This window comes from Euleptes europaea, chromosome 11, assembly GCF_029931775.1.
Source record: "Euleptes europaea isolate rEulEur1 chromosome 11, rEulEur1.hap1, whole genome shotgun sequence".
Classification (NCBI taxonomy): Eukaryota; Metazoa; Chordata; class Lepidosauria; order Squamata; family Sphaerodactylidae; genus Euleptes; species Euleptes europaea.
This window is the reverse complement of record NC_079322.1, coordinates 29,558,456-29,584,524: the sequence shown is the minus strand read 5'-3', so window position 1 is coordinate 29,584,524 and position 26,069 is coordinate 29,558,456. Positions and strand designations below refer to the sequence as shown.

Below are 26,069 nucleotides of genomic sequence, written 5' to 3'. Positions count from 1 at the left end.
ACACACGAGGTGGTAACAAATCCTTATTGTGGCTAATGGAAATCTCGCTACTTTGCGGGTAATAAAAGAAGTTCTATCGAACAGAAGATATACCAGCAGCTGCTGATCTAAAAAAAAAAACCCTCCGAGCATTACACAATAAAGGTCTGATAAATACATTCCTCGGCTTCAGGCAAAACTTACAGTACAAAACGTATAATACGCATGGGTTAAATGTTCATGCATCCGAGCCTTACATGGGCAGCACCTATCACAGAAACAGATTCTCTTGTATCTGCCATGTAAAATGGCTGAGGGAAGAATATTGAATCGAGCAAGCATAAATGCTCTACAAACATGAGGTAATTCTAGGTGACATGGGAAAGCAGCTACAGTGCCGTAATCTGGTGCAAACGATTGCCTTTCTCTTTCCAGTCAGAATCATGTCTATATTGTTTCCCCACAGCTTGGAATGCAGCAGCAGCACCATCTTGGACAGTACATAAAGAAGAGATACTCAGACTTTCTAAGTCCCACATATAAGCGAGAGGAGGTGAGTATAAGAATTAACCAGAGATTCTCCTCACTCTGTACTGAGCTTTTTGGTGGGCAGAAATTGTTTATAACATCGAATCACTTCATTGTAAAGGGGAAATATCAAACTTTTTAAAAAGTGCAGAGGTCCTATACTTTTTAAAAAGTGCAGAGGTCCTATACTGACCATTTCTAATTACTTCAGTATAGCGTACTCTTGACTGGCAATGGGCCTCTGGGATTTCAGGTAGGGATCTTTCCTGGCACTACTACTGTTAACTGGAGATGGAAGAGATTCCAGCTTGGACCCCTTGCATGCAAGCTGTGTAATCTACCACTGAGTCATGTCCCTCCTGTCACATCTGAGGATGCCTGAATTCACAGAAAAGCCCAACTAAACATGAGGACATGAGGCAAATGAATAAACAGCAGCTGCCTTCTTGGTGAAAGAAGGAAAAGACTCACTGACAGCTTCAATTTGAAAGGGAAAGAGTTTCTACAACCTCAGGGTCCTCAGTGTACTCCGATAATTCTCTGTTCTTGACGTGTTCCTTCCTCCCTCTTTTAGATTTACATCCAGAGTACAGATGTTGATCGAACCATTATGAGCGCCCAAGCTAACCTTGCTGGCTTATTCCCCCCCTCTACTGGTGAGATCTGGAATCCAAAAATCCCTTGGCAACCTATCCCAGTCCATGTTGTGCCGAAGTCATTAAATCCGGTGAGTACCACACATTTAAATCAGTCTAATCTGCCTTTTAGGCTCTTTAGAAATCTAAGTTTCAGCTATGAAAGGGTTTGTACATTTCCAAGTAAGAAATAAAACCCTAACATTTCGAAGTAAGAAATAAAACCCTAACATTTCCTTAATATGAGGTTATAAAGAAAAACTCTACCAACTGTTTGCATAGGCTGGAACACAGGAAATGATTCATCTACATTCTTACCAAGAATGTAGAGAAGTATTGACTATCAAGGTTTGGAGAATAGAGAACATTCTGAGGAAAAGTGAACAAATGAGCTGAGCTGTCGCAAGCCACCCCAGCCACCATTTTCTACTTTTCAAATGCCACATATAGGTAATGACCTGATAATGCCACAATTTACTAAAAAATAAGTTGGGGGGGGGAACATAATTTTAACCTGGTACAAAGGAACAGGAAATGCAGTGAAAGTACAGGTTGCTTCTACACAGAGGTTTTTTCTTCACCTTGGCTTCCGAACTGGAACGCTTTTGAGGGAATTCTCCCCATGGCACTGTGCTGTAGTCATCATGTCCTAGGTTTCCCCTATCCTCAATACTCTTTTCCCAAACCTGGTTTATTCCAATATTTTTGGAAACAACACAGTCCAAGCTAGGGTTGCCAGGTCTCTCTTCGCCATCAGGGGCAGAGCCTAAAGGGGGCAGAGCCTGAGGAGGGCAGGGTTTGGGGAGGGGAGGGACTTCAATACCATAGAGTCCAATTGCCAAAGCGGCCATTTTCTCCAGGGGAACTGATGATTGGCTGGAGATCAGTTATAATAGCAGATCTCCAGCTAGTACCTGGAAGTTGGCAACCCTAGTCCAAGCTCATTAGCATGTCATTGGGGAAGGAACAGCACACATTTTCCTGGCTGGCAAAGGTCTTGCCCACATCAGCCCCGTTTTCTGGCCTTTTTGAGGACTTGTTTATCACTATAATCACTATAGTGGTATGGCACAAAAATGGTCTATTGCCAGTTATCAATGTCAAATGCTAATAGCACCATTATAGTGGTATGGCACATGCCTGAAGTACAATATAAAAGAGGTGGGCAGCCACCATGGCCATGACAACCATGCCCTTATAAGACAATGTGGAGTTACTGCAGATTTTGGACGGGAAGGAAAGGTGTGCAGAAAATTGCCACGTGTGGTAGCTCCAACACCAATGCGCATACCCATAGAGTCCTTGCTGTGTAGAAGCAGCCAAAGATCCACAGGTTCAGTTCTCAGATGTGAAAACAGTAAAGGGGATCTTTGAATTGACATAATCTTTTCAAGGAATTTGTCTTAAAGACAACACAAAGACATGTTTCTTGGTTGCCTGTTTCCAATTACCTACTCTCAAAACGTTTTTCTGGGGCTTTCCCTCTTAAGATTCATTACCAGTTCTTTCCTGCCAGACTGGTTCTGTCCCAGGGTGAGACCTTGCGATGATCGCTTTGGAAATAATAAGAGAGTGATAATTACTAGCTTGCCTTCTGGCTCCAGGTAGGCAGAAACATGAGTTCCACATGGCTTTGCCAGGGCAATATTGTGCTACCTGTAGGAGGGACTGAAGATTTGGCAGCATGTAGGTTGCAGCTACAGTTGCCAGGTAACCCCTGGCAACTGGTGAGGGATGGGGGTGGGGGAAACTTACCGGCAGCAAATCTAGGCCTTTGTTGCTGGCAACACATCAACATAACTTCCGGCACACACCAGAAGGGACATCATCACGTCACCAGTGACATGTGGATGCTCTGGTATAGGAGCAAAAACTGTATGGTAGAAATCATTTTTACCATAGAGTTTTTACACAAATACCAGAGCACCAACACATCACTGGCAATGTGATGACGTCACTAGGGCTGTTGAATTAAAAAAATTCGGTATAGTTCGGATTCGGCTGAATTCGGCCCGTTTAGATTCGGGATATGCCGAAGTCCGAACTCCCCCACTTCGGGTCTGTGTAATTCGGCGGGAATTCAAAGTTCGGGGAAAAAATTCGGCCGAATAAAGCCATTAAAAACACAACCGCACCTTTCCGCGGCTCTGGGGGGCATTTTTGGGGGTAGAGGTCCCAAACTTTCAGAGGAGCTTCAAAGGACCCTTCTTGCCAGACCCCCCAAGTTTTGTAAAGATTGGGTCAGGGGGGGCTGAGATATGGGCCCCGAAAGTGGTCCCCCCCACCCTTAATGTACATCTCTGAGCAGAGCTTGCCACCCACACACAAAGCTCCCAGCCCCGACAAACAGCTGATGAGAGCAAGGGCGGGGCAGCTGCTAAGAACTTTGCAAAGCAACGCAACTGCAAAGCAACACCTTTGCAAACATGCAAAGGGCGGGGCAGGTGTGAAGAATTTTGCAAAACAATACAACTGCAAAGCAACACAAGCACACAATGCAACACCTTTGTAACAGTGCAAAGCAACACCTGACACCTGGGAGTTTGCAAACCATGGAAAGGGACAGAGGCAGCTAGCTATGCATAATGAGCAGGAGGGGGTGGAATTTCTCCTTTTGCATTGGACTTGGGACCAGGCAGATGCATTCTTTAAGTCACCATTTGAAAACCAGTTTTGAGCAAGCATCAAAATAACCTAACTGATCTTATGAATGAGGGAAAACCTGAAGACATAAAAATGAAGCCCCCCCTCAAACCAGGGAGAGAGAGACTGGAGGGGGAACACACACCCCAGGCAGAACCGGCAAAAGCCCCCTTTGGCTTCCCCCCCCACCCACAGAAACTGCTCCCTCCCCACACACACACAGACTCTGCTTTCCCCCCCCACACACACACACAGAAAAGAAAAATTACAGATTAAAGCCCCCAAAGGGGTCTTACTGTGGCTGTCTTCTGTTCCATCAGGAGGGGCTGGGAGGCTGGGTAATCCAATATGATTCCATTTGTATCCATTATGAGATCCATATGTATGCATCTCTCGAGGGTGATCCATTCATCCCAATAGGGAAAAGGGGAAAGCCCATATCTCGGGGGGCCCTGACCCAATGTTTACAAAACTTGGGTGGTCTCTTAAGAAGCCTTGTCTGAAGCTCCGCTGAAAGTTTGGGGTCGGCACACCCAAAAATGCGCCCCCTGCAGCCACGGAAAGAGAAAAGGGGGGAGCCAATATTTCTGCCCCCACTGAACCCATCTTTACAAAACTTGGGTGGTCTCTTAAGAAGGATTGTCTGAAGCTATGATAAAAGTTTGGGGGCTGCACCCCCAAAAAAGCGCCCCCTGCAGCCACAGAAATGGAAAAGGGGGGAGAGGAAAAAGGGGTGGAGCCCATATCTCGGGACCCCCTGACCCAATGTTTACAAAACCTGGGGGGTCTCTTAAGAAGCCTTGTCTGATGTTCCGCTGAAAGTTTGGGGTCGGCACACCCAAAAATGCGCCCCCTGCAGCCATGGAAAGAAAAAGGGGGGAGCCCATATCTAGGGACCCCCTGACCCAATTTTACAAAACTTGGGTGGTCTCTTAAGAAGGCTTGTCTGAATATCCCCTGAAAGTTTGGGGTCTGTACCCCAAAAAATGCACTCCCTGCAGCCACGGAAAGGAGCGAATGTGCACATGCACCCCCGCACACACACACACGAGGATTTCCCTCTCTCTCTCTTTCCCCGGCGGGGCCGCACATCAGCTGTTTCCTCCAGTACTCAATCCTGACTGATTGGCTAGAAGAAGACCCAGCTTGGCCACCGATTGGCCAGGGGAGGAGAATGCTGCTTACTGAAGGTTATACTGCTTACTGACGGCCCCGAATTGGCCGGATTTATTCGTGAACTCCCGAACTCACTGAATTCGGGCCCCCTGGTTGCCCACCATTTTTTAGTTCGGTTCGTCCCGAACTAAAAACCACCGAATCAAGGGAAATTTGGCTGATTTTCAGTTCGGGCGGAACCGAATCAACAGCCCTAGACGTCACTTCCGGTTTGTGCCAGAAGTGACATCAACGTATTGCGGGCAACAGTTTGCTACTAAGTCCCCCCACAAGGGGGCTGAATCACAGTGGGAGGAGAGGCCCCAAAGCAGGGGATCCCCCACCCCCAGCGGGGGTCAGAGAACCCTAGTTGTAACTCAATGGGCATCTGGTGGCTCTGGCATTCTCCTCACTGTGCTTCCTGTTCAGAAAAGGTCCTTTGCATGGTATATCTTGGAGAAAAACCAAGAGGGGATCGTTTGAGTGATGGCCACGGAGGAAGAAAATTAAGTTACTTCTCCACCAGAATACTTTGAAGAAACACCAAATCAAATGCTTGTTCAAACGGTACATCCAGTTGGTGAGGATGAATGTTGCCTAGCTTCAGTCTACATGTGGCACAAGAAAATGTTAAATCAGAGATCCCCAACCTTTTTGAGCCTGTGGGCACTTTGGAATACTGACACAGCATGGTGGGTGCAGCTACAAAATGGCTGCCACAAAATGGTTACCATGGGAGGTACAGCCAGCCACAAAACAGCTGCTGCAGCTTACCATCAATTATACAGTGAAGATCCTTGTGATGTAGTGGTAGCTGCTACTAAGGCAACATTTTAAAAAAATTGCACAGCCAGTCAGATGCCTTGCTGGACAAGAGCCCCAGCTAGCCCCACCCACTTCTAAAAACTATCGGGGGCACCAGAAAAGTTGTCAGTGGGTGTCATGATGCCAACAGGCACCACATTGGAGACCCCTATTAAATGCTTGGTGGTTACATATTGTTTTTCCTAAGTGCTTCAAAGCACTTCACATGATACAGGGCTGTTCATATGAACCACAATGACAATGTAAGGCAGGGCTGATATAATTATCCCCATTTTACATGTGGGGCTAAGGCCCAGTTCAGACATTATCTTGGCAGAAGCATGTTGCTAAGGTAGCACATGCAAGCTATGTCTCACATGGCCCAGGTCTGTACCGAACCTGTGACATCTCTCACTGTGGGCCAGTAGTCCGACCCTGAGACTTAACAGTGAAAGATCTTGGTGGGCCACTGTCCTGGAAGACCACTACAACCGGACCCCAGTAGTTTGGCCAGTGCCACCGTCTTAGACCTTTCAGTGACAACAACAATCAGTATCAGCTCACGAGTTGCTTCCTCTTGTACCACCACTAGTTGGGGTCGGTACAGGTGGAGACAATGGCAGGTTGAGCTGATGCTCATGATTGACACAGCTGGCCAGTTCTGAGCGGAGTGGCCCCTGCAGTCCCGGCTTGTATCACTAAGGGAGCCATTCAGCTTGGCTTGGCCCTGAGCCATTCTGACTTCTGAGTCTACCTCTGGCTACTAACAGTGGTGCAGGCCACCCACAGGAGTTTTTTTATATGTTCCCTTGGTGCACCGTTGCCAGCCACAGGTGAGCAGTGGTCGCGGTGCCTAACAACAGCATGTAAACACTAGTCCCAACACTCAAATACCTCCTTTCTCATTTAGAATCATCCCACTTAAAAATGTAATCAAATATCTTCAGCTCTATGCACTTGAGGCATAAGCTTTACCCATTTGACCTCTCCGTTTTAGATTCTGAACTACTGTCAAGCCATATTTGCTTTAAATAAATCAAAAGTTGGATTATAAGAATAAGTAAACATAACCTTTTGGCACTGGAAGAGTTCGTGCCAGTTCTCAGAGAAACTCGGGAGCTCTAGCTTGAGAAACCCTTCGCTTCTAACTGCAGTGCATTTATACCTGCAGAGTATTACATAAATTTTATTGTGAACAATGTCAAGCCTACACGCAGATTAAGTACTAATTAAAACCATAATTGAAAAACATGAATTGAGGCAACAATCTCCCTTACTAATTTTCTTTCAGAAATTACGTTTTCCCATGTTAAACTGTCCACGCTATAAGAAGCTTCTGAAGGAAACGATGACCTCAAGGGAATTCCAAGCTAAAATTCGACCATACACGGTAATTTTTTTCTTGAAATAACTCCTTTTGACTTACGATGTATCGTGTTGAAAGTTTCAATTAAAACAAAAAGAGATAGAGTCACAGTACAGGATTTCTTTGTGTGGGAGGTTTTATTGCTGCTTCCTTGGAAAACTCCCCCTCATCCCATCCCCTATGGCACACCCCCTTTGGCTTCTTGGCCAAGGCCTTTGCATGAGCCCTACTTCAGCACCGTCTCCTTGACCCACTTCAAGTAAGCCCCCCCCCCCCCGCTGGATCAGCACAGCAATCACCTCAGCCACTTCATAGGGGTGCACGGACCAGACAAACTCTGCCGGGGCCGGGATCCAGGAGCTGCGTGTTTTGATCATCTGGCGATCCCCTTGGTGACTTGCTCGGAGGGGCAGGTGACAAAAGCGGAGGCTGCCCGGCAGGTTGGTGATGGTGGTGGCAGCCATGGAGGAGGAGGATGTAAAGTACCACCAGAGCCCAGCCGGGACAGCAGCATCTGTCTTGCCTTTTTTGTCCCCTCCATAAATGACTGCCTGGGTCATTATAACAGAACTCAGGAACTCTCTCCCAAGGGAGATTCGTCTGTAGAAGAAGAAGAGTTGGTTTTTATATGCCGACTTTCTCTACTTTTTAAGAAGAATCAAACCGGCTTACAATCTCCTTCCCTTCCTCTCCCCACAACAGACCCCTTGTGAGGTAGGTGGAGCTGAGAGAGCTCTAAGAGAGCTGTGACTAGCCCAAGGTCGCCCAGAAGGCTTCATGTGTAGGAGTGGGAAATCAATCCCGGTTCTCCAGATTAGAGTCCACCACTCTTAACCACACCACGTTGGTTCCCTCTATCGTTGTCTACTGCCAGTGGATGTAGACTTTTGGGGTTTGTTTAGCATTCCCTCACTAACTCTCCTTGCCCCCCTTTCTGTTTGTGTGTCTGTGTGTTTCTGTGTTCATATGTTTTATTTAATTGTTTTTAATATTTAATATATGTTTCTTTGTATCTTAATATAGTTTTGATTGTTTGCCATCTTGGGGACCCCAAGCTGGGTGGAAAGGTGGTAAACAAATATTTAGACAAATAAACAGGCACAATTTGGAATCCAATTTTACTAGTGTGTGAGGGTAGCTATACTGTGGCCAACTCTGCCTCACGCCAAGTATGGATGAACAGCAGGGTTATCAGGTCTCCCATTATTGTGACCTTTCAGCCTTTAATTCTCATTCCCCATCACTACTCAACAGGGCAGTGGGGAATATGAGGAATGCTCTAGGTGAATCCTAGAGTGTCATCCTGACACTACAATGTCACTTCCGGTTTTGTGACGGAAATGACATCAGTGCTGTGATACCAAATTGCTTGTCCCTGACCCCCAAATTCTCCCTCCACGGTGCCGGCATCAGTTGGCAACCTAACGAAAAATGTCTTGAGGTGAGATGGTCCAGATGTGCAACCACATCTAAATCCGCTCAGTAAGATTAGTCTGCATTTGTGATACTTACTTACTCTAGATGCAAAACTGCAACAGCTGTATCAATGCAACACCATGAGCATATATCATACAAGCTCATGATTTCTACACTGTAGGCACTTACACACCATTGCAGCACAAAATTGTTTAAACTAGGGGAAATTGAAACAGGAACCTACCCAAAGTGTTCACCCACATTTCGGGTCACTCAGTATAGATTTGTGTTAAACATCAAATGGTAAATTTGCTGCAGGATCCAAACTGAGGATTCCCCTGCGTTGCTCAACATGCTGGCGGGGGAGAGGGGATTAGCAGCTCATTAGTGTTGCAAACGAGTCATTACTTCTGTCATGAAACCAGAGGTGCCGTCATTGCATCACCACAATGGCCTAGGATTCACCCCAAAGTATATAGTTTACCCACAGAACTTTAGGTGAATCCTAGAACGTCACCCCATGGCTATGATGTCAGTTTGTCTTTCATGCCTGAAGTGATGTTATGAGTTGGCACTTGTTCCCCCACCCCGCCCCAGACTCTCCTACCAGAGTGCTAACTACAGCTGGGAACCCAATCCAAACATAATGACTTTATATTGGATGGGAACAGAAAAAACCAAGAAGTTCCACTAGAAAGTGGGAATGGTGTAAGTAAAACAAGTGTTCATTTGCCTCTGGGAAGGCAACACTTTTTTTTCCAGCCTAGTTATTTCGATCAAATGAAGGAGGTTACAAACCCTGTAGTTATACCATTCTTATGCTTATTCAAATAAATCTGTCTCATAACAACTAGAAATCTTTACACAGCACAACGATGTGTTCGCATACTGTTATAACATCATAGGGGATTCGGAACGGTATAGTATAGCCCGATCTTGTCGGATCTCGAAAGCGAAGCTGGGTCGGTACTTGCATGGAAGACCTCCAAGGAAGACTTTGCAGAGGAAGGCAATGGCAAATCCCCTCTGCTTAATCACTTGCCTGGAAACCCTGTGAACTCACCTTAAGTCAGCTGTGTCTTGACAGCATTTTACACACCCACACACAACATCGTACAACAAAACAGAGACTTGTTTTTGTAAGGCTTTCCTTTTGCAAAAAAGATTGTCCACAGGCCTTGATATCTTTTACTACAACCCATTTCAATTGTGTTGATTTCAGTGGTATTTTACTTTAACTTTGTGTCTATGTAAAGAAAACCAGCAGGTAGCAAGTGACCCCACCACTGTGACCTTCCTTACTTAATAGTGTGCAGGATCATAGCCTATATAAATAAATCTATTTCTTCGTATACATATTTTCACTTCACGATTTTTCTTTGTTATTTCCTTTCAGAGATTTTTAAAAATCATAGCTGGCTATTCAGGATATGATATGAAGAGTCTGAGAAATCTGGACACCTTTAAACTCTGGCATGTGCAAGATACTTTACATTGTGAGGTACCTATTTAAAGTTCTTTAATGCTGTGATATTTTATCTGAGCTGTCTCAATCGAATTACCTCTGAACAATTGTCAGTTAAAATGTTAACTACAAAATTTTACACACAGAAAATGATATCTCCCTCCAACTTAAGCATGAATAGTTAGTGAAAATATTAATATCAGAATCTTGGGGGATAAGCCCATGAATATTATTAGGCTCAGATAATAGATTTCTTTTCTTTTTCCTTTTTGCAAATAATGGGTCTCATCAAGGCTGACAGCTAAAAGGCAGTCAATGAAGCTCAACCTGCAACAAATGACAAGCCACACAGAATGAGGAATACAGCAGGGGTGTAAGGATAGGCAGAACATTATTGGTTCCTCAGATCACCTGTTCCTAGTAAATCTAGAGACTGAGGTATACCTTGGGTCAGTGTCATGGTTAGGCAGCTTCTAGGGACAACATCTGATAGAAGGCCTACTACCAAACACAAGGGTTGCCAGGTCCCTCCAGCCATCAGCGAGCAATGGGGGGGGGGGGGTAGGGTTGCCAGATCCAGGTTGGGAAACCTCTGGAGATTTGAGAGTGGAGCCTGGAGAGGACAGGGACCTCAGAGGGATACAGTGCCATAAAGAACACCCTCCAAAGCATCTGTTTTCTCCAGGGGAACAGATCTTTGCAGTCTGGAGATGAGGTGTAATTCTGTTTTGTATAGGTGTGGCCCCAATCCATAGATTTAGGTATCCGCAGATGGGGGCCACATGCCACTATTAGTATATGCTTGGTGATAATAATTGTTATTTAACTTATTAACATTGGTTTGGTTCATTTGTTCTTGTACTTTTGGGTTTCCTTCCCTTTTCTGATATTTGTGCTTTTCCTTTTACATCTACATTATTATTTTTTGTAAACTTGTCAAATATTTTTCAAGGTTCGCAAAATAAAAATGAAATTTAAATTTTGGGGCAAGGGAAGTGAAAAAGATTTTATCAACAGAAATGTGTTCTTTTTATTGCAGTCTATACACAATTACACGCTACCTGAATGGGCTACTGAGGATGTAAAAGCCCAACTTGGACAGCTGACTGTCTTGTCCTTGTCATCCTTCTTTGGCATTTACAAAAGAGAAGAGAAGGCGCGGCTTCAAGGAGGTAGCAAAAAGATTTCACTCAGGCATTATGACACAGGGTGCATCTATCTGTACAGAATACGTTAGCTCAAATAAACCTGCTAATTATTAGGGCTTGCAAGCTCTAATTGTTTTAATTGGTACATCAATCAACAAAAACTTTAGCTGATTAATCAGCGGAAGCCAATTTAAATCAGTGAAAGATTTTTAACTGATGGAGCTATGAGTGAAGAGATGCTGTGCTTACTTTTGGGGGCTATTTTGGTTCTGCTGTATTATTATACAGCGTGTCAAAGTTGTGCCTCATTTTCAGCACTTGGGACTTTTCAGCACCCGGTTTCTTCAGCAGCTCATCTTCTTAACTGCATCAGTTAAGTTCCCCCCCCCCCCTTACACACATTGGAGGTTGTTCTTTTTCTCATTTTTCTTGTGTTTTGTCTGGAAAAACACAGGGGGAAACTCAAATAAAAAAGGGAGAGCAATGATACAACAATACTGTGGGGGGGGCGGGGTTAAGACAATTAAGAAGATGAGCTGCAGCAAAAACCCAGAAAAGCTGCCAAAAGTCTACAGGTTCTAGGAGATTTAGAGGATCAATTCATAGGTCACACATGGTGGACACAGAGACGGTCAACTAGATATACACTGGAAATTCCATGCTGGGAACTTAATTCCCATTCTCATGGGGCCCACCATTGAGAGAAGAACTGCAGCATGCAGGGAGATAGATGGAGCTTAAGACTCTGCAACCTGAAAAAGCCCCAAGGATCAGCTACTTGCTCCACCAAGGAAACTGACATGTACTAAGGACTACACGTTAGCTTCCCCAACGGGACAAATAGCATCTCCCCGGGGCCCTTTCAAGTCAGGAAAATGACACAGGAGGGAAGGCTTAGATCCACTCTTCTCACACACATGCCTAGGAATTAAGATTTAAATGTAAAACTAAGTTTAATCTAAATATGTAGGTGGCTCAAGAGATAAATACGTTTGCAATAATACAAGCCAAATACCTGTGATGGCTTACAGTTGAGCTATGATTTCCTCAAATCAGGCAAATGCAATAAAGCATCAGTTTGACATTCTTAACCTTGATGGTTACATGTCAATTACAGGCAGAGAGTACATATGGAGAAGAGGAGCTATAAGCAGAACCACCAATGGACTTACAAGTGGGCCACTTACCACAACATTTATCACAGAGCTTTGGCACACTGAGTGCAATCACTGATTGTTGATTGAAGATAGCATTATATTATCTTTATGTATTATTAGTTGGTTTCAGGTAGCCGGCTCAAGGTTGACTCAGCCTTCCATCCTTCCGAGGTCGGTCAAATGAGTACCCAGCTTGCCGGGGGTAAAGGGAAGAGGACTGGGGAAGGCACTGGCAAACCACCCTGTAAACAAAGTCTGCCTAGAAAACGTCGGGATGTGACTCACCCTATGGGTCAGGAATGACCCGGTGCTTGCACAGGGGACCTTTACCTTTACTACCCTGATTAATCCCTGTGCTCTTTTAATATTCTGTGAGAAAGGAAATAGTTTCCACTGTTGCACATTTTGGGCGTAGAAAGAAATACATAGAAGACAGTTTAGCGAAATTGCTTGCAAAATGATAGCAACCATTTTCCAAAAGGGCATGGGCTAATGAGTCAGGAGAGCCAGAAGAGCAAGGGCAGATCCTGTCTGACTATGGTATATTCAGAATTCTGCCCTGCATTACCATAGAAGGGTTAGCATTCAATCTAGCCAAGCAAAAAGCTCTACAGAGACGAGGAGTTGTTAGATAATATGTATAGGCAGGCAGACCACGTGGAGGGGGTATTCCGAAGAACTGGGATGAACAGACGTGACGAGCACGAAAAGTAGTGCTGTTATAATCGAGCTCTTTAATGCGCTTTTTAATTTTGGCAAAAGCTTCAGTTTTCCCAAGATCTGATAACATATCCTGCGAGAAACCCAACAACGCCAGTTTCTCATCTAAGATTTTTTGCCATGAGGATTTAAAAGGGTCATGTTTCAGAGAAGCTAGGAACCCCTCAGTGCTAAAGCACAGTTTAAGGTGTAGTTTAAAGGCGGCCAACCACGCCCTAGCTTCAAGTGACATTTGGCCAAACTCAGAACGAAGAGTAACGCCAGCAACACATCGAGGGGCATTTAGGAGTTTTCGTAAGAACTGAAGCAGTGGACGATCTATAGATTCATTGATGACTGTAATCCAGATGGCAACACCGAAGAGGATAATTGGGGTAATTTTCAGGTTAAAAACCTGAATAGCCCCTGGAATATATTTGCCACCTTTGGTGTGAAAAAAATTGACAATAGCACCAACCCCAGGTTTAATTTTGTTGGACACTGCTTTTGGATGGGCATTCCAATTTAGGTTATGGGAAAACAGAATGCCAAGGTAAACAAACTCCTTGACTTGGTCAACCTCAAAGCCATCTAATACCCAGCGAAAAGGAGGCATTTTTCTCCTCTTAGTGAAGATCATAATCTTAGATTTATGATGGTTTATTTTAAGACCTTGCCTTCTATACAGTAACTCTTTTGCCAGTGTTAACACTCTTCTCTGCTTCCTTTAAGGTCTCCTTGTGAAAGATATTCTAGAAAATATCTCAAATGCTGCTAAAGATCCAGGCAAGAGAAAAATGCTAATCTATTCCGCTGTGAGTACAGGGCTTTTGGCTGCAGTTCTACTCCTAGCCAGGCTGCTCAATGGGATTTAAGCAGTTGAAATTGGCACAGGGCTGAAGATTTTTATCAGTGCAGTTTGGAAATGTACAACTCTGAGATCTCATTAAAATGGGAGAATGTCCCATAAGAATGTCTAAGACCAAATTCATGGCCCCTTTTAGATTACCGTTCTAAACCAGAGGTTATCCACTGTTGTCCTGATTCAGAGTAAAGTGATACAGGGACGGGCATCCATACAGCTCATTTCAATCCATCCATGAGCCGTCTTTAAAGTGCTCTGAAGTGCTCTGGCCATTTCAAACAGTGCCATGCTTTTTTACTGCCTTTTTTAGCAGTGCATGCTTTTCTAGCTTTTTTAAAAGCATTCTAAGATTAGTGCTATAGCTCTATAGCAACTTAGCAATCCTATGGCAATTCAGTGCTATATCACCAGCACTGGGATGTGTTGGGTTGCTATAGCACTACAGCATTAATCTTAGAATTTTTTTAAAGCCAAAAAGGAACATACCACTAAAAAGACAGGGGGTGGAGCAGTCCTTTTGGTAGTGCTCCAGACATTTTAAACAGCACACTGCAATGATTCAGAAGTGCAAGGAAGTATTGAAAACGGGAAAAGGCCGTTTTCATTAAAAAACAACAACGGCTGAGCCCCGGGATGACAATGAGACACAAGCGGCTTCGTCTCAGAAGGTAAATTTCCCCCAAATGTAGCTAACCTTAATTAGAAATTACTATATTTTACGTTTATCTCAGAAGCTAAGCAGAGTCAGCTTTGGTTAGTACCACGGAAGCTCAGGGTTGCTTTTTGGGGGTTTCATGGCAAGAGACGAACAGAGGTGGTTTGCCAGTGCCTTCCTCTGCACAGCAACCCTGGTATTCCTTGGTGGTCTCCCATGCAAATACTAACCAGGGCTGACCCTGCTTAGCTTCTGAGATCTGACAAGATCAGGCTAGCCTGGGCCATCCAGGTCAGGGCCCAGATAAACTAGGTATAGTTAAAATGCTATTAATTACCTTTCAATTCTGCCTTTCCTCTAAGGAGTTCCTTTGCAACAACCCTGTGAGTTAAATCACATACAAATCACATACAAAATGTATTTGATTCTTCTTATACATTCCAGGGCATATTTGTCCACTTTAACCCCCTTCCACCCGACTTGGAATTACCACAAAACAGCCAGAGTGCTTCATTCTTCCTATTCTCTGTCATTTCTTGTTTTTTTTATTCCTCACAAAGTTCTTTTCCAAAATGGTTGGGGCATGCAAGAAGGGGCTGCATATAGCAGAAACTCACTAAGAATTTGAGCAATCATCTGTGGAAGAAGGAAGGGGAGTAGGAACAAAACTTGCATATGCTAATTAACATTGTGCAAATTTGTCATAGAATCATAGTGTTGGGACTACCAGGGTCATCTAGTCCAACCCCCTGCACAATGCAGGTAATCCATATACATATATTGATTGTAATTTAAATCGAAATACAATTTATCATACCACCTGTTCTAACACTGTCCAGGTGCCAATTGTGGCTGGGGATCTTTTCAAGGTCCTCGCTCTCCTTTTTGATAGCCCATCATCTTTAAATCCTCTTTTAGTTAACTTGAAACAGACTGGTTAGCTTTAGAGGTCCTACTTCTAACTGCAGGTCACTCTGAGTACTGTGGAGGAATCTAGCCTCCACAGTCACTTCAGGTCTGTTTATTAAAGAGAAACAGAACTTAGACATTTCAGAACACTGGCCTAAAAAGGGGACCATCTTCTGAATAATAGGACATCTACCCACCCTCTGAGGAGTACCAGAATGAATGGGAGGGTACTGTGCCTACCCATAAGCTTCAGACTGTCATTTATAGTATGTTATCAACCATCTGCTGACAAGCGTCTGACCAACCTCTGACTGGTGCCTGGGAGGGCAGGGGGAGATAAAAATGGAACTGATACCGAATGAGATCCTTGTAAGGGTGACCACCACCACTACTCCGTGGAAGGAGTCTGTCTTTAAGACCAGCACAACAGGAAGAAGTTAAAGAAGGGAGGATTTATTGAGTACAGAGAGACTTTAATAGATAAAGCTTCATCTACTGACATTCTACCTGTTGTGCAACTGTTGAAGTCACCACAGCCCTGCCGGAAAAACATGTAACTCCTAGCTGGCAATAGAATTAAAAGCCTTTGAAGAAAGCTAGGAGTTCAGGCTTGCTTAATCATTTTCTGCATCCCATAATTAACAAAAAACAAAAAGAGATAGCAACATCTACTCTAAACAAGGTTTTTTTCTTCCTCAAAAAGTTGATTTTATGTGTGTGGGGTTTTTTACAGCACGACACTACCCTTGGTGCCCTCCAGATGGCACTCAATACTTACAATGAGAAACTGCCACCATATGCCGCTTGCCAGATTTTTGAACTGTATCAAGAAGATACGGGGTAAGTATTTTATTGTGTCATTGACAATCAATATTCCTTTGCAACCAAATGTCAATTCAGCAGATTTATATTTGCAGGATATTAGGTAGAAAAGCATCTTTGGCAACATACCCATATTTTAATTAAGCATGTATGCGTAACACAGCAAACACAGTTCTGGAATTTCCAGCCGCAAGGCATTTTATTATGATACTACCACCGGTTATTCTTAGGAACTAAATGAGCATGGATAGGCTAGATTTAAGTCATTTGTGAATGAAATAACAAGCTGGTGCAATGCTCTCCCATGAGGTAGAGAAAAGTCAGGATTCACGGTTTATCTCAGAAAGAGATGCTTTGAGAAAAAAGGGAGTGGGTAGAAGGAACCACACTGAGAGACACTGGGTGAAAATGCATGGTCGCTTTAGCCGCCTTTATTCCGTTTCAGCCAGGATTCAGCCAGGATCGAACGCACGTTAGGCGAAAGCGCATGTGTTCGATCCTGGCTGAATCCTGGCTGAAACAGAATAAAGGAGGCTAAAACGACCATGCATTTTCACCCTCTATGGTACTCTCAAGCACCATGTGGGGGGACCATTGCTTTAACTGTTTTCTCCCTACCCCTTCTTTTCTTTTTCTGGCTTCTGCAAATCAGGGAGCACACCATCGAGATGTATTTTCGGAATGACACTTCGAGAGACCCCTATCCTATCACCCTGCCGGGCTGCTCGTTTGCTTGTCCAATACAGAAGTTTGCTGATCTGGTTTCTCCTATCTTGGTAGATGACTGGGAAAGCGAATGCAGGAGCTAAGAAACAGGGAAAGGTAACAGAATATCTTTTGCCAGGTGTGGCAATAAAAGTGGGAATAATTTCAAAATATGTAAGAGGTGAATATAAAATAAGCAGTTTGGCCATCACATCTTAAAAAAACAAATTTAGTGAGAAAGCAAATATGATATTAACACTGTTGCCAAGAGAGCTAGTGTGGGGTAGTAATTAAGAGCAGTGAACTCTAATCTGAAGAACCGGGATTGATTCCCCACTCCTCCACATGAAGCCAGCTGGTTGACCTTGGGTTAGTCATACTCTCTCAGCCCCACCTACCTCACAAGGTGCCTGTTGTGAGGAGGGGAAGGGAAGGTGATTGTAAGCCACTTTGAGGCTCCTTAAAGGTAGAGAAAAGCGGAGTATAAAAACCTACTCTTCTTCTTCTACACCCAAAGAAGAAATTTGTGGTAAGATATAAGAGAGGCAGTATCATATCATATACAATTAAGAGTTTTGTCTGGTCCTTAGAATATACAAAATCAGCGTTTGGTACATCCAGTTCAGTGCTGTCCACTCTATTGACAGTAACTCTCCAGGGTCTCAAGCAGAAAAAGTAAAACAGGAATCCCTTAGCACCATAAAGACTAACAAAATTACTCCAAGACTAAACTTTGCTGGTCTTGAAGGTGCCCCTGGACTCCTGTGTTATTTCGCTGCTGCAGACTAGCATGGTTACCCATCTGGAATGAGGCAAGAAAAGTCTTTCCCAACAACATGCACTTCACGCAGTCATTTTAACAAGCTATCTGGGGGTGAACGTGGTACCCTCTGCATGCAAAGCACGTGCTCCGCTACTGGCTAACAAAATGTCACATATAGCTCAGGGGGTTGTTGTTGTTAAAGTATTTGTTGGTTTGTATAATATCATTTGTATAACCAGATGACAATGTAGGAGTTTTGCCCACTAATCAGTGTTGTTACATAACTAGGGCTGAGCTGGAAAAGAGACTGGGCAAATTTTGTTTGTTATCACTGGCATCATCATGGAGCAAAATATGACGGGCAATTATGTAGCATCATTCTGTCATCCAATTAATTAACTCCACTTAGCCAAAGCTAAAATGCTCAGAGGAGGAACTAAGCGCTGTCTCCTATTTCTCATCTCAAACAACTGATGGGCATAATCACTTAGTTTTCTCACAAAGGCTACGTACAGGCAGTCTAGGTTGCTGGAGGGAGGGATAAACTACACATATGGCGCCAACTGGTATAAGTATTTCCAGCTACTGATATGCACAGGAAAATCTCTTTCTGTGCCTCTTTCACAGGATCAGATAGAGTTGCCAACCTCCAAGTGGGCTCTGGTAATCATCCAGAATTAGAACTGACATCCAGGCCACAGAGATCAGTTCCCCTAGAGAAAACACCTGCTTTGGAGAGTGAACTCTATGGCATTATACCCAGCTTGAGTCCCCCTCCTTCCCAAACCCTGCCCTTCCCAGTCTTCACTCCCCTCCCCCCCCTGCATTCTCCAGCAACCTTAGGATCGGGAAATCAAGTGGCATGCTACAATTCGCATTTAATAAGACTCTCTGGATGAAATAGTTTGGGGGATGTAGTCTGAACAAGACACATATATCAATTTAATAAGACTCTCTGGATGAAATAGTTTGGGGGATGTAGTCTGAACAAGAAACATATATCAATTTTTCACTGCACTGAGAAAGATTGAGTGAGATTATGCATAGAATTCATATCCCAGTGTTTTATGATTATTTCCTACAGGACAATATTCCCTGATTTCTACTGAATTTAATAGCAGACTGCTGTCATGTTTGTATCTCATCTAACTATACGGATATTGTTGGAAAAGAAAGAAAATATGAAGGTACATTAATTGGAAGCAAAAACATAAGCAGAGAGAGTTTCAGAATGCCTTTGTGTGTGATATTCCATCTAAACAATCACTAAGAGTAATAATTTTCACTGTGTAATGATTTCTGGCCAATTATCTCTAAAAAAATGCTTTTTTAACACATATTAACAGTAAAGTTTGCTTTCAATAAAAAGTTTAACATTAGCTGGGAGGTACTGGATTCCACACAGGAGATTAACTCCAAACATTTGGAACTCTTACAGTTCCATCTTATGAAGAGTTACACCCTTTTAAGCCCATTGATCTCAATAGAATTATAAGGGTGTAACTGCTTAGTATTACAGAATCTCAGTCATTCTTAGACTGGATATAAAAAAAATTCATGTACAGACTGGAGTTCATAATATACATCAAGAATTAGCAAACCGGCTAATTTGTGCAATGGATCGGTCAGAGCACTTCCCCAAATATCAGTTCTAACACTTGGTGGCTGCTGGATCAAATGGAAGAATCGCATGTATGTTGCCTATTTGCATGTATAATTCTCCATCCAGTTATAGACACATGTATAGAATGACCTGGATGGCCCAGCCTAGCCTGATCTCATTGGATATCAGAAGCTAAGCAGGGTCGTCCCTGGTTAGTACTTGAATGGGAGACCACCAAGAAATGCCAGGGTCTTGACGCGGAGGAAAACCACCTGTTAGTCTCTTGCCTTGAAAACCCCACAAGGGGTTGCCATCAATTGGCTGCGACTTGATGGCACTTTACACACACACATAGGTTTTGTATGCATGGGAACTTTACCTTGGGTTTGACGCTCCCTTGGCCCACATTTTTCTGATCTGAATTCTTAAAATCCTATGCATGGTGGGTTTTTGCCCCGAAGAAAGTCCTGTAGTATCAGGAGTAAGTTTTTATATTGCAGAATCACCAGCACAAATCCGGAGTATCAGAGTCCCTGCCCCTTGAAAATGTTACTTTGTAATAGGCTGTAGTCTTCAAAGGGATGTACTAAAAGGAATGACAGGATTGCCCACTGGAAACAATGGGAGAGGCTGGAAGGCCCATTGAAGATCATGGGAACCAGGATTGCCAATTGACTTGCATGGGCTCCATTGAAATACATTACAGCACAAAAACAGTTGCGAAGAAAATGCAGAATGGATTTTCCATTAAGGTCACTTGGCCCAGATAGACTACTCTGGCACTGGAGTGGGAAACCCAGAATGCTGTATGTACACAAATAGCTACAATTTAAACCGAGTTGATCTCAGAGCAAACTTTAAATCCATGACAAAACAGCATTGGGAAAACCCAAGAAAAGTGTGGGGTGGGCACGAGGTCAACTCTGAGGAACAGAAAACTCATGCATAAGTCCAAAGAACAACCGAGTCAGTCTGGGGGAGAATGTGAGTCAGAGTACCCATGCATAAAGGACCATAGAATGTTTGGTGCCTAGTTGGACTAGGGTTAATGCCCACAACCAATTGATTGGATCCAGCCAGGTTTTTCACTCAATCTCTCCTAATTCCCTTCCTCATTACAACCATATGGCTTTGTTCATGCAGTTTCCATGATCCCAACATGGTCCTTCCTTTTTCACCAGTGGAAAAGCTGTGTGGATCCAACCCATTGTAAGCAATTATCACTCAGCTCTACAATAATTACAGTCTGCAAAGAGTTTAGTGGGGACACTGTTCCAGCATCATCATGCACTAGATCCTTGTAATGTTCACTTTCCAATGAACGCAATGCACTCATTCTATTAAGACAATTGTAATGTATTGTTCTACTGTTCTCATTGACTGGCCATGCTGTGGAACCTTTGTGTGTTTATTCTGGGCCATTAATTCCCATACAGAGATTTCATTTGGCTGTGTAACTCTGTATGTACAAAGCATATGGTAGAAAAAGGAAGTGTTGAATCCTTGTGTCTGACTGACTACATGTTTCACAGTGCCTTCCTAAGCAGAGTTGCACCCTTCTAAGTGCATTGAAGTCAATGGGCTAGGAAAGGTTTAGCTCTGTTTAGGATTACACAGACTCCTTTAGTTCAGCTATTAGAAATGAGAATCAATGTACTAATACTGTGACTACGATTCTATGTTCTTTGTGTATGTAAATCAACCTAACTTCAGGTTAAGTAAACATGTCTGCTCTTATGTAGGGAGATTTCCAGACATTTTGTAATTACCAAAATATAGCAACATATTAATTGTTGAGAAAATTATTCACATTCAATAAACATGCCCTTGCAAATATGTTGTATAATCCATAGTATCATTATCTAATGCTGTAGATTGTCTTACAAAAATGTTCATGTTTCATTTGTTCTGTGAGTAAAACCTTGCCTCAAACAAGCATCTTACTCATTCAAAAAGAGAAAGTATTGTATAGACTTTTTTTCCAGCACTCCCCAAAAACAGTCCTGGGGGGTGAATAATTTTTGTGGATTCTTTTACCCAGGCCATCATATCTCTAAGGAAGATGCTAACTAACCCTGCTTTAATTTTTGCTTAATTTTGGCCAATTTACTGAAAAAGTATAGACAAGCCCTTGAGGAGAGCTGGATGAAACTGGAATGACCAGATACTTTTCATTTAATAATTCAAGTAGCTCCTGGAACATTGAAGTAAGGAGAGGGCTACAGATGCTGCAGATCACCTCAGGAATGTCACAGGATTCCCTGAGAATGAATTTTTAAGAAGGGCAACACAACAGAAAATGCCCCGCTTTCCATCTAGATCATTTTGTTGTGGTGGCTTACTTTTTATAGACATCCATGAGGTTATAAGCATGAGGAAAGCCCACCTCTCTAGTCTTTCCCAAGATAACTGTAATGTTAGTACTCTACACCACTAACAATCTGTTAGAGAAAGAGAGGGGAAATATGGCATGTAGGAACTATATTGTAAGATATTATTGTTAAGGGAATTAGAGAGGGGGTCTCCTGGTTTTTGTGGGGGAATTTAGCTACGAAGACACTTAGAGCACTACGAGAGGTTTTCAAGCCAAATCTTCTCCCAATGTATACGAGGGATGAGCAAATCAGTGGAAAAGCTTTCAATAAAGAAACGTTTGTATCAAAAGAAGGTAGTTTTATTGAAGGGGTTTAAAAGGGGTACAACCCTATATGAGAGCATACACACACCCAAGATCTATAAGTCAAAGGGACAGAGGGAAGTTGTATAGCTACCTGTTCAAGGAAAAGGATGATGTCCGGAGTAGCAGCTGCTTGGAGTGATCAACGACCAGCCTCTCTCACTAGGAAGGAGCTGCACAGCAAGTGCGGGGCACAATGTTTGGATCCAAAAATGTACAAGGAACCATAGCAAATGGTGGCTATATTTATAACAAAATGCTGCCCTGGAGCAGGGTGACTTCACTGGTAATGGTAGTCATCGGGAGTGGACAAAGGCTGATTGCTTCAGAAATGGATTAGTTATTTGAGTAAGAAAAGACAGGCAATGAGGGAAGGTGTCAGACAATACCCTAGTGATGCTGATTAAGTATAGGTAAATATCTGCCATAGATTTTCAGGTGGAGAAGGATATTATAGGACCGGTTCTCAGGAAGGACAGATGGTGAGTCAGGGGGTGTTGACTGACAGTTCCAATGAGATTACCCATCCCTCCAGTCCTGAGGAGGGAAGCTCCGGGAGTCTGAAGGAAATTTGATTGCCTCCAAACTCTGGCGTGATCAGCATACTTACTGCAAGGAGAGCATGAACACAAATGCAAAGGAGGTAGTATATTTCCTATTGTGTGAGGTTTGCTCCTGGCATTGACCGGGGGGGGGGGGGAGTCACAAAAGACTCCTGATCTTACCCTCTCAGCCTGTTTGGAACTATCCCAATATGGGTGCCAAGCGATTGCCATTTGTCTCTGGCAGCACAGTAGTGCCTGCTCTAATGTTTCACTCTGTTCCTGTTCCCCTCTCCAGTGGGTGCCAGATTAGGCCTAGGGCAGGTAGCTGACCCAATATTACTGCTATATATAATAAACTGATAATAATATGTGGGCCCCAAATCACTTTTCATTCTCTGGCAACAAGGCATTTGCACAGGTTCTCTGGTTCCTTCGTTGACACACATCCACAAAACCTTCATCTCCCAAACTGAAAATGTGAAAGACGTTGTAGTCATGAACTGCCATGACTTCCACAAAAACAACACACCTAAACTCAAATGTCTTGCCTTGCCACTCTTAGGGCCAGACTACACAGCTATGGGGAACATAATTTTTAAAGCCTGTGGAGCTCAATTTGGGATTGTGGTAGGAGGGGCACTCCTGCCCACACCATTTTCCGAAGCCCAGATGTTCCCAGTGGGGAGTTATTTGCTTAACTTTGGAGCTGCATCTGGAGTATTCCAAGCACATGCTGCTCCAAAGTTATGCAATTAACTCCATACTGGAGTCATTTCATCTTGTGAAAAAGGCGTGGGGAGGTGGTAAGAGCCCCTCTTTCCCCTACATCATAGTCCCAAGCTAAATTGGGGGTCCTGTGGGCTCTAAAAACGACATGCCCCACAGCTGCTGTGCAGCTGCAGAGGAAGCAAGTCAGATTCAACAAACCCAGACCCGACTCATTAAAAAATGTATTGTGTTCTTTGGCCCTTAGTTGCCTTATGCTAATTAAAAGGGATGATCCTGACCTTAATTGATGCCCATGTACTTTGCAATCAATGTCCATAACCAACTGTAATCAGTCAAGCAACCGTTGACTCTCAACCCTGAAATGACTGTACTCAGTGGTCTGATATGGGTTAGTGAAACTAATGGTCCACTAGTTCTGCCTGCTGATGCAATATTATGTATTAACCCCTGTTTTAATCGTTTCGTTTTAGGAAGGCAGCACAAATAATCTATTGAGATAATGGTATTGGCATGTACTGATGTCCTCATTGATTAACTATGCTTTGGAACAACGATGTCTTGCCCGCTTATTCTTATGCAAATATTTTATATGTCCATGGGAATCTGTTCCACCTTTTCAAATAAAGATCTGTATATTTTTACTATTGATACCTCCATCCCTGACTGCACTATAATCAGCTTTAAATAATTTACAGTGCATACTCTTTCTAAACAATTATCCTGAAGAAGAAGGAACAGCATATAACTGAAGCCAGAACTCTCCCCCCACATTCCTCTTCAGCAGTCTTCTTGCATACAGACAATGACCAAACCAAACAAGCCATGGCAATTGGTGACCAGCACATGCTCACAAACGTTTGTACAGAAGCACAAACTTCTTATACATGCGTGTTCCTTGACAATAGCAGAGTCCCCCTTTTGTATGTCAAGTGCTCACACACATGGGTATTTCAAGCAATTCTTAATGGGGTCTACTGCCTGGTGTATATCAAGGTCCTAGATCTTGGCAGCACTTCTTATAAGAGTGAGGAAGTCCCTAGAAATAAACAGGCATAGATTGGAACTTTAACCTCTATTTAAAAAACTAATAGCATAAGGAAGTAACAAGAAGGATGTAAAGTACAAAAATTGAACATTCATAGACACACCCACCCACAGAACATTAATCTATCAATCCTAATTTCTGCTAGTTTCTAACCCAAGTCTGAAAGTATGGGGGGGGGGAGTAAACATACAAACTTGTCCAGAAGATGAAGTCCAGGAAGGTTTGATGAAACAAGATGGAAGAGGTGGTAGGAGTGGAATAGAAACCAGCTCACAATCTCCAAGGTACCTGTGCTGGGTCGCAGGGGCAGTACTTGATGAAAAGTCTTGTTGTGGCTTTGTTGCTGCTACTGCAATATTTCATCTGATGTACTGGGGATCTTATATCCAAAAAGTGTGTAGACAGAGGGGGAAATAAGATGTTTCTCAAACCGAACTGGATTGGAGCCAAAAGTTTTAAACCTTCTTGGTTGATTGGGTGGATAACAGTTAGGTGGAAAGGTTTTGTCCCAAGGAAGGAGGCATTGGGGTGGTCTCTTTTGATAAGGTTTATAGTTCTAAAACAGGGGTCCTCAAACTTTTTAAACAGGGGGCCAGTTCACTGTCCCTCAAACACTGTTGGGGGCCGGACTGTTGCGGGGGAGGAGGCGGTGGCACGAGGGGGCTCTCCGGAAAAGCATCCTCCTTACAAGCCCGGTCCTTCCCCCTGTAGTGGTTAAGAGTGGCGGTTTGGAGCGGGGACTCTAGAGAACTGGGTTTGATTCCCCACTCCTCCACGTGAGAAGCGGAGGCTAATCTGGTGAACCTGGTTGGTTTCCCCACCCCTACTCACGAAGCCAGCTGGCTGACCTTGGGCAAGTTACAGCTCTGTTAGCGCTCTCTCAGCCCCACCTGCCTCACAGGGAGTCTGTTGTGGGAGGCTATGGGAAGGGGATTGTAAGGCAATTTGAGTCTCCCTTTAGTGGTAGAGAAAGTTGGCATGTAAAAACCAAGGCCATTTATTCATGGAAGGGTTTGCCTTGGATTTGCCGCTCTCCAGATGCACATTTTCCCCATCCGAATTCTCCAAACTCTCCCCTGGGGTGGGGTGGGGAATTTACTTTTGAGTTCTGAGAGTTCGGACGGGGAAAATGTGCATCTGGAGAGCGGCAAATCCAAGGCAAAACCTCCTGTGCATAAATGGCCACAAGTCTTTTTCTTCTCCCTGGAGATATGCCCAGCCCTCCCCCCCAAGAGGCCCCTACAATTACCTCCAGGCCACAAGGATACCCCCAGGAGGAGAGAGAGCCCCGAGCCGTGAGAACGCTGCCAACTGTTGCCAAAACAGGAACGCCAGGACAGGAAGGGGGCGACTCGCGCACCCAGGAAAGGAGGTTTTGGGCCTGAGAGGGAGAGGGGGAAGGGGGCGACTGGGCGGCACGCGAAGCAGCAAGATGCCTTGTGTGCCCAGGAAAGGGGTTTGGGGCTGGAGAGGGAGCAGGGAAGGGGGCGACTGGGGCGGGAGGGAGGCTTCCAGTTGTGCGTACACAGCCAGGAAGCCCAGAAAAGCTCTGGGGAGGGGGGCAAGGGGGGACTGGCTTCCTTGGTCCCCGGGCCGGACAAAAGCCCTCCGGGGGCCTGATCCGGCCCTCGGGCCTTAGTTTGAGGACCCCTGTTCTAAAAGAATAACAAACCGAGTTATATTGTGACCACTTGGTATGATTGGATTCTGGAGGAAAAACATAAGAGGAATAAAAGTATTAGCCTGAAATATCAAT

The 26,069-nt window shown here is 43.9% G+C and overlaps 1 protein-coding gene across 1 annotated transcript; it reads left to right on the top strand.

Moving 5' to 3' along the window:
* Positions 1 to 450: 450 nt before the first annotated feature.
* On the top strand, positions 451 to 18,891 carry LOC130484103 (prostatic acid phosphatase-like). The gene is made up of 9 exons (XM_056856979.1): positions 451 to 532; positions 1,082 to 1,234; positions 7,036 to 7,134; positions 9,923 to 10,027; positions 11,031 to 11,163; positions 13,728 to 13,810; positions 16,158 to 16,264; positions 16,899 to 17,068; positions 18,799 to 18,891. Exons 1-8 carry the CDS (start codon positions 452 to 454, stop codon positions 17,053 to 17,055), a joined length of 918 nt encoding a protein of 305 aa, XP_056712957.1. The 5' UTR covers position 451; the 3' UTR covers positions 17,056 to 17,068; positions 18,799 to 18,891.
* Positions 18,892 to 26,069: the final 7,178 nt, after the last annotated feature.

Coding starts and splice junctions, on each gene's coding strand:
- LOC130484103 (XM_056856979.1), top strand. CDS start 452: ATGCAGCAGCAGCACCATCTTGGACAGTACATAAAGAAGAGATACTCA. Junction 10,028..11,030: donor AAGATACTTTACATTGTGAG/GTACCTATTTAA, acceptor TTTTTATTGCAG/TCTATACACAATTACACGCT. Junction 16,265..16,898: donor CTGTATCAAGAAGATACGGG/GTAAGTATTTTA, acceptor TCTGCAAATCAG/GGAGCACACCATCGAGATGT.